At 47.4% G+C, this 8849-nt stretch overlaps 1 protein-coding gene across 1 annotated transcript; it reads right to left on the bottom strand.

The window, feature by feature from the left end:
* Positions 1-2277: 2277 nt before the first annotated feature.
* Positions 2278-6924, bottom strand: LOC110148862 (antigen-presenting glycoprotein CD1d-like). The gene is made up of 5 exons (XM_020911098.2): positions 6258-6924; positions 5693-5971; positions 4719-4997; positions 3879-3981; positions 2278-3783 (listed from the first exon to the last, which is right to left on the bottom strand). Exons 1-5 carry the CDS (start codon positions 6832-6834, stop codon positions 3762-3764), a joined length of 1260 nt encoding a protein of 419 aa, XP_020766757.2. The 5' UTR covers positions 6835-6924; the 3' UTR covers positions 2278-3761.
* Positions 6925-8849: the final 1925 nt, after the last annotated feature.

The raw sequence follows: 8849 nt of genomic DNA, 5'->3' as shown, positions 1-8849 counted from the left end.
AGGAGATGAACTTAGCACCGGCCATGTGAGCATCCGAAGAGAGGATGGGGCACTGGGAGGGGCAGAAGCCTTCAGAGTGCTGCTTTCCATGGGAAGGTGACTGCCAGGCTGAAGCTGCAAGGTTGCCGCGTGTCCATGAGCTCTGGGCACGTGGCTGGGGCAGCACCCACAGGCTGCCTTCTCACCCACTCCGCTGACCTGACCCGCAGCAGCTGGAAGCTACAGGAGAGCGCCCCCCCGCCAACACTGCCTCTCCAGGGTCCTCTACTGAAAACGTGTTTAACATGGTGCTCACTCTGAAGAAGAAATGATTAGAGGAATTTCACCGATTGTCAGAGTCTAAGATGAAGCATGGCTTAAGGGTGAATAAATTGACTTTCAGCACAGCCCTCAATAAGGAACACAATATCCATAAAGAGAATAAACATTCTGAAATGAATTCGAAGGATTTTCTGAGATGTCTTGAAGTGAGTATTTAAAGGACGGAGACACAATTTCCTGGAGAAATAAACATTTACTTCCAAAACAAACCAAGGTTGCTTAAAAATGAACCAGAGCCAGGACTTCTGGGGTGGTCCAGTGGTTAAGAATCTGCCTATGAATGCGAGGGTCAGAGGTTCATTCCAGAAGATTCCACATGCCATGAGCAACTAGGCCCGTGCCCCAAACTACAAGCCCGAGCACCTAGAGCCTGTGGTCCCCAAGAAGAGAAGTCAGCGCAACGAGGAACCACCGCACCACATTGAAGAGGAGCTCCTGCTCCGCACAGCTGGAGAGAGCCTGCACACAGCAGAGAAGACCCAGTGCGGCCAAAAAGCAAACTTAATTAATTAATTCTTTATTTATTTAAAGCAATGAACCAGAGTTCTGGTAAATTCATGCTGAAGCATTCCGGAAAAGATTTCAGAAACGACATTAACACACATGCCTGAAATCTGTAGAAGACCAATGGGATTGTTCAGAAGCTAGACACTGCTCAAGGAAGCAAAGCGGAAGAGCATCCCCTGAGGTCAGCATGGTACCAAAAGCTGTTCACAGGCGCTACATTTTTACAAGCACTGTGGACATTTGTACATATTGCTTCCCACAGCATTTATAAAATTATCTATCTTTGTCCACTTGGCTACTATAACAAAATACCATAAACTGGGTGGCTTAAAAAGAATAGAACATTTTTTTCTCACAATTCTGGAGGCTGAGAACTACCAGATCGACTGAGTCCACTTCCTGGTTCGTAGACAGCATATTCTTGCTGTGTCTTGCTTCTCAAGTGGTGGAGGAGACAAACACCTTTTTAATGATTTGTACTGGAGTATAGCTGATTTACAATGTTGTGCTAATTTCAGGGGTGCAGCAAAGTGATTTAGTTATACATATACATATTATTCTTTTTGAGATCTTTTCCCATATAGATTACAACATTGTACTGAGTAGAGTTCCCTGTGCTATATATAGATAAGGACCCTTTTTATAAGCTCACTAACCCCATTCATGAGAGCTCAGACCTCATGGTTTAATCTCCTCCAAAAGAATTCACCATCTAAAACCATCACCGTGGGTATTCAGCTTTCAACAGAGGACAGAGGACACAGACATTCAATCTGCAGCGTGATCACAACAGACATTAGAGTACCCTTTTGGCACAGGAATGAAGTGAGGCAGCGGAGAGCCTTGTCTCCTGATCAGTGCCCTTGTGGGTTCACCTCAGTGGATCTCTACTTCCTCTTTCCATTTCCCCTTCCTCTAGGAGGCCTTCCCTAACTAACCTCAAGCCAACATTTCATTTAGCATTCTGAGGAATCTGTTGCATAGCAATGTACAGTACTTACAAACAGGGATTCTCTAACTGAACATCAAAAATACATGTGTGTGTGTGCCAAGACTTTCAGTCACGTATGACTGTTTCAGACCCCATGGACTATAGCCCTCCACGATCTGTTGTCCAATGAATTTTCTAGGCAAGAATACTGGAGTGAGCTGCCATCCCCTTCTCCAGGGGATCTTCCTGACCCAGGGATCAAACCCAGGTCTCCTGCATTGTAGGATGACTCCTTACCATCTGAACTACCAGAGAAGGTTCTGAAATTCTCAGTGTATCATTCAGAACAAAGTTTTGATATCACAGATACAAACTGGGAGGCCTAGGGTCATCCAGCAGAGGTGTATTTGGACTATCCCACATCCCAAAAAAAAACACTGAACACTCAACATTCAAAAAACTAAGATCATGGCATCCAGTCCCATTACTTCATCACAAATAGATCAGGAAACAATGGAAACAGTGACAGACTTTATTTTCTTGGGCTCCAAAATTGTGGTGGTTTCACACTGAATAATACTCACAAACACACAGTATTATGACAGACAGCACAGGGAGAGCGTTCAGACAAGCAACTCCCCAAGAACGTGCTCAGCATATATTTTATTGGTAACTTATCTTGTAATCTTTAACTATGAGCAGGAAAGCAAGACAGAGACTAGAATTCAGGGATCAAGGAGGCTTCCTCCAGGGGGTCTGGAGGTAATCATATAAGAGTCGTAGGAAAGGTCTTTAAAGATAAGCGGGTTTGTTCTGTGTACAGAACAGCATCTAGCTAATGCTGACATGTCAGTCAGAACATTTAAATTAAGGGTGGGGGAGAGCAAGCAAGGAAGAGAGAATGAGTATTAAATTCCAGGAGGTATTTCTGAGAAATCAGTAAAACATGGTTCCCACACAAAATCACTGCAGATGGTGACTGCAGCCATGAAATCAAGATGCTAGCTCTTTGGAAGGAAAGCTATGACAAACCTAGAGAGCATATTATAAAGTAAAGGCATTACTTGTCCAGCAGAGGTTCCTCTAGTCAAACCTATGGTTTTTCCAGTAGTCAGGTATGGATGTGAGAGTTGGACCATAAAGAAGGGTAAGTGCTGAAGAATTGATGTTTTTGAATGGTGGTGTTGGAAAAGACTCTTGAGAGTCCCGTGGACTGCAAAGACATCAAACCAGTCAATCCTAAAGGAAATCAAACCAAAATATTCATTGGAAGAACTGATGCTGAAGCTGAAGCTCCAGTATTTGGCTGACTCATTAGAAAAAACCCTGATGGGAGGAAAGATCGAAGGCAGGAGAAGGGGACGACAGAGCAGGAGATGGTTGGATGGCATCACTGACTCAATGGACATGAGTTTGAGTAAGCTCCAGAAGATGGAGAAGGATAGAGAAGACTGGTATGCTGAGCAACTGAACTGAACTGATGGGGTCACAAAGAGTCAGACATGACTGAGCAACTGAACAACACCTCAAATATTGTAAAGGTTTCTGTCAACACGTTATATAGGCTTGTTCACATGTAATGGTAGACTTCCATTTTCCTTGAAAAAATCTGGCTTACAGCCAAGCTAGGGTCTTACTTTATACTTCACAAGGAACAGTTGGACTTGCTTCCTTGGAACACAAAAAGCATCTTCCAGTTGACTGCATATTCCAGCATTCAAATAATGACGACACACAGTTACACTGCAGCCTTTATCTGCTTGTCCCTGAGAGTTATCTGAGTGTGCACTTCTGTTTTTTACATAACTACTTGGACATATACACTTGTAGTATACTAAAAGAAAAACAAACAAACTTAAATCCTCTTAGATAAAATGTTCAAAGTGTGTGACAAGAGCTGCCTGTACTGGGCTTCTTCAAGGTAGCTCTCTTTCCCCTTCAAATTCTGAGGGCTAAAGCCCTGAGATCCTGAAGTCCAGACAGATAGGTGTGGGGAGGAGAGTCACGAGATATCTTGATAGTGGCTGTGAGAGAAAGCAGAGACATTAAGGAAAAGGGAAGAGGAGAAGATGTGGGCAGAGGGGCTGAGGTTGGGAGGAGATGGAAAGGAGAGACTTACCGGTGCTTCCTAAACCAGAAGACTAAGCCTCCAACAACCAGAAGGATGAACACCACCAGTATTACCAGGACGACAATCAAGCCCCTGGAGACACGGTTCCCATCTGTGTGGGGGAACACAGGGTGTGTCACAGTCTGGGAATCTGTATCAGGTTCCCTACTGTTAGCACGTGTGAGCATGCCAGATGCGTATTTCTTGTCCTACCTAATGTGCCCACTTGTATTCCTCTGAAGATTAGAGATGCCTCATCTTTTCTTGGAGTCTGGGCATCTATAATTTCGTTCACTTCAGCATATGCTGGTACACATACGGAGGCAGGCACTAGTTTCACAGCTAATCCAAACGTGAGTCTAAATCCAGCTCTTCTGCTTTCTAATGATGAGACTCAGGGCAGTTTGACCTAGCTTAGCCTCAATTTCTCACCTGTAACATGAAAACAACAGTACCTGCTCAAAGGAGAGTGGGGATGATTGTTCATACATACTCTGCTGTATGCAGAGTGTTCAGCTCACACAGAGAAAGCACTCAATAAACCACAACTGTCGTTGGTACCCTACCTTTCAAAGTCCCCAGTTCCCTCTTCTAGCTAACAAACCTTCCTGGGATTCTGTACTTGCCACCTACTTCAGGATCTGTGGGGATTTTAGTCTCTTCTTTCTTGTATGTGGAACACCTTGTCTCAATCCTTTTCGAGTTCAGATCTATATTCCTCCCCTTGGAGAATTCCCTCCTTCCATCACTCCTGGCTGGGGCATCATTTTCCTCCCCTTCCCCAGGCCCTCCCTCTGGGCTTGAGGACCACCTCCTCCCATCCCCAGCTGGGCTCCACTTCCTCCTCACCCCAGTACAGGATGATGTCCTGGTCTCCCAGGCTGCTGTGCTTCACTCGGCAGCTCAGGCCAGCCGCCTCCGCAGCCTCCACATCCAGGGTTACTCGCAGATACCAAGTCGAGTCGGCGTTGGGCATGACGTCTCCTTGCTGAGTGCCAGGCTCCTCCTGCTCGCCCCTCACCCACGTCACCCGCACGGGTTTTGGGTAGAATCCTGAGACGTGGCAGACCAGCCGCAGGTGGCCAGGCCGGGGAGGGGGACCACTGGACAGCCAGGCCTCCGGCTTCACTGTATTCAACACGAGAATGAGGGATCTTAAAGTGAGACTCTGCATCAGAGGCTCTGGACTTCACAGCAGGCTCATCAGTCCTACATTTCTACGTCTGGAGTTGAACTCCCACCATTTCTTCCCACTTGTATTAGCTTCTCCGGGAAAGACTTCCCGGATCCCCATTCCCTGCCCTGATCCATTCTCCTGTAAATGCCCCTACTCTGCACTCGCAGAGCACCGTGTTCAGCTGTAACATACGTAGTAAGTTTCTAAGTGGTAGTTACTCAGTCATGCCCGACTCTGCAACCCCATGGACTGTAGCCCACCAGGCTCCTCTGTCTACGGGATTTTTGAGGCAAGAATATTGGAGGGGGTTGCCATTTGCTCCTGCAGGGCATCTTCAAACCCGGGTCTCCTGCATTGCGGGCAGACTCTTTACCATCTGAGCCACCAGGACACTGCTTTAACTGTTCATCTGCCTTCTCCTCCCTCCTCAAGCACACATCCTGATTGATCTGCAGGATTTATTTAATTCTATTCATGGACCCCAAAAGGTACCTAGTTAATGTCTAAGGAATGCTTAAATACCCTCACACCTTATCCATCTCCTCCTCTTCCCGTGATGCTTAAAGGGGTGTAAACCCTGGAGTGAAAACCCCAGATGGAGCCCCAGAGTGGAGTGGAGGGCAAGAGGTGACAAAAGCAGGCCGACCTTGCTTCTCCAGCTCGGACTTCCCCATCTGCAAGAGGCCTCTGACCAATTCGGGCCAGACGTCATGGAGGAGCCAGTGCACTGTTTCCTTGGTCCCTTGGTCCTGATTGAGCTTCTTGCAGAGCTCCTGGCTCCAAGGGGGGGCATCTGGGGCTGGCACCCAAGACATTCCTTGGAAACTCAGGACATCCTTTCCTTGAAATGCTGCACGTAAGAAGCTTTCGGAGGTGTTCCTCGGAAGTAAGTCACATCCTAAAGATATCTGGATCTCAAGAGGATCTGAGCAGAGGAATGGAAAGAGATCAGCTTAAAAGACTGAAAGGAGTTGAAGAAATTGGTGTGAGGGTTATCCTGGGGACCCCAAAGTTCATGTAAATGGGAATGGGTGACCTGCAGCAGGATGAACAAGGGGTATTTTGACGACTCAAGCTGGAAACTCTCAGGCAGAAGTGGGACTCAAAAGGGAGAGAGGAGACAATCACAAGGGGCCAGAACCTCCCGGTTGGGCTTCAGCATCCACTGTCTCCCCCTGGGCAGCTGTCCACGATCCCATCCCTCAGCTCACAGTCGAGGTGCAGCATTTTGACGAATTCCCAGATGTCCCTGGTGAAGCTCCTGCGATAAACCTGAAGCGTATGCTGCAGCTGCTCCCACTGCTGCTCGCTGAATGTGCCCTGAGACCAAGGCTTCAGGAAGCCGACGGTGTCCGACTCATTGCGCCAAGTATAGAGCTGCAGCTCCCCCAGCCACCCGAGGACGTCCGTGCGCGTCCAGCTGCGGTTGGCGAAGGAGGAGATCTGGAGGCCGCGGAAGGAGTAAGACGTTTGCGGCTCTGGAGAGAATACAGATCGGAGGAACCGGGGGCACGGGAGGGAGAGCACAGAAGGGAGAAGGAAGAGCAACGGAAACAAACAAACAGCTAGGTGTGGGAAGAAAGGGTGATGTCTGCTGGCTCTCAATCGAGCTCGGTCTCCGGGAGCCAAGCAGCTGGAGGCAGGGAGTAGCCGGTTCTCGGGCTGGTGGATCAAGCTCCCGGCTTTCCGAGGTGTATCAGTCTGCGCCCGCCCGCCAGGAGCATCGGCCGCTTTCCCTGCTCGCCTCCCTCTCGCCGCCCTCTGCCCGGGAGCCCCGGTTCCACTCATCCTCAAAACTCCCCCAAATCTGGGGAAGACCCCAGAAGAACAGAAACAGCAAGCACCCCGCGTCCTAGCTCTGCTCTGGGACCTCGAATCTCCGCCCCCACCCCCTCCCCGTCCTTCCCCAACGCCCGCCCACGCACCCCGGGTTTCCGGGTTTCCGGGGCTGCCAAAAGCCTGAACTTGACCCTGTTGCTGGCCAATTCTTAAGCCTGGAGGCAGGCAGGACTCCAGTTCTGACTCTCCGGGGGCTTGCTTCCAACCTCCTCCTGTCCAGGGAATCCCTTTTTCATCTGCCAGATGGTCCCTCTCATTAGGTATCTGGGCTGCAAAGAGCCCTGGTCACAGCCACTCACTTAAGTATGTTTCTCACAACCAGCTTCTCTAAATCTCTTTTTCCAAGGTAGAGTTACAGATAGTATGTGGAAAACACTTTACAACTGCTATTTAAGTTTTAAAAACAGGACATAAAGTTGTATATATGGTATGACGTCTACCATGTGTTTAAAACAAAGTTTTTGAGTGGGAGGCAAGCAATGGATGTCTCTAGGCAAAGAGATTATGGAAGATTTTAATTTGTTTTACATTTTTGGTTTTCCAAAATGTCTAGGAGTGCAGACATCACGTTAATGATAAAATAATAAGGGACTTCTCTGGTGGTCCAGTGGTTAAGAATCCACCTTGCAATGCAGGGGTGTTGGTTGGATGCCCGGTCAGGGTCATCTCAGGGATCTCAGCCTGCAACAGCTCCCAAAAGGGCTGGGGTTCCCAGCCAGAGGTTGAGGTTGGGTTGCAGCGGTGACAACACCAGAGCCTAGCCAGTAGATCAGTGGTCAGGGACAAGGGCCCTGGCCTTCAGCTTTGCAGGAAAGAATTCCCACAAAGAAAGAAATTAGTGGAGCAAGTAAGGTATTTATTAGAGGAAAACAGGACAGTACAAGAGGGGGAGGATGACTCAAGGAGAGGATCTCTGAATCGCACCCTCCTGGCAGTTTGAATTACTCTGATAATAAAGGGCATTTCTTCCAGTTTTCCTTCAGCCTATCAATTTAATTTGCCTCTTTCACAGTTCATATTTGGTATATTTCAAGATCCTCCCATGTGTGCGCATGCATCTCTTAGCCAAGATGGATTTTACTGAAAAGGCATCTGGGTAGAACATCCCTTGACATAACTCTCCTTTGGCCTCCAATGAGCCTTTTCTGCACATGTGTGGTCTGGGAGGTCTCCTGACCTTGAGAAATATGTGCTCTGGGCAGGGCCCAGCATCCTCTATAATTGTCCTCCTCTTGGGGTAGTTTAGTAAATAGTCTTAGTTAGGCTGTATATTGCCACCCAGCTTGTTGAACTTATATGCAAAGTACATCATGCAAAGTTTTGGACTGATGAAGCATACCCTGGAATCAAGATTGCCAAGAGAAATATCAATAACCTCAGATATGCAGATGACACCACACTTCTGACAGAAAGTGAAGAAGAATTGAAGAGCCTCTTGATGCAAGTGAAAGAGGAGAGTGAAACGTTGGCTTCAACATTCAGAAAACTAAGATTATGGCATCTGGTCCCATCACTTCAGGGCAAATAAATGGAGAAACAATGGAAACAGTGACAGACTTTATTTTGGCGAGCTCCAAAATCATTGCAGATGGTGACTTCAGTCATGAAATTAATTTTTCCTTGGAAGAAAAGCTATGATCAACCTAGAAAGCATATTAAAAAGCAGAGACATTACTTTGCTAACAAAGGTCCATCTAGTCAAAACTATGGTTTTTCCAGTAGTCATGTTTAGATGTGAAAGTTGGACTATAACGAAACCTGACAGCCGAAGTATTGATGCTTTTGCAATCTGGGGTTGGAGAAGACTCTTGAGAATCCCTTGGACTGTAAGGAGAACCAACCAATCCATCCTAAAGGAAATCAGTCCTGAATATTTATTGCAAGGATTGATACTGAAGGTGAAACTCCAATCCTTTGGCCACCTGATGCGAAGAACTGACTCATGTGAAAAGACCCTGATGCTG

Source organism: Odocoileus virginianus, chromosome 5 (genome assembly GCF_023699985.2).
Source record: "Odocoileus virginianus isolate 20LAN1187 ecotype Illinois chromosome 5, Ovbor_1.2, whole genome shotgun sequence".
Classification (NCBI taxonomy): Eukaryota; Metazoa; Chordata; class Mammalia; order Artiodactyla; family Cervidae; genus Odocoileus; species Odocoileus virginianus.
The sequence above is the reverse complement of the archived record's forward strand: the minus strand, read 5'-3'. Positions and strand labels throughout refer to the sequence as shown.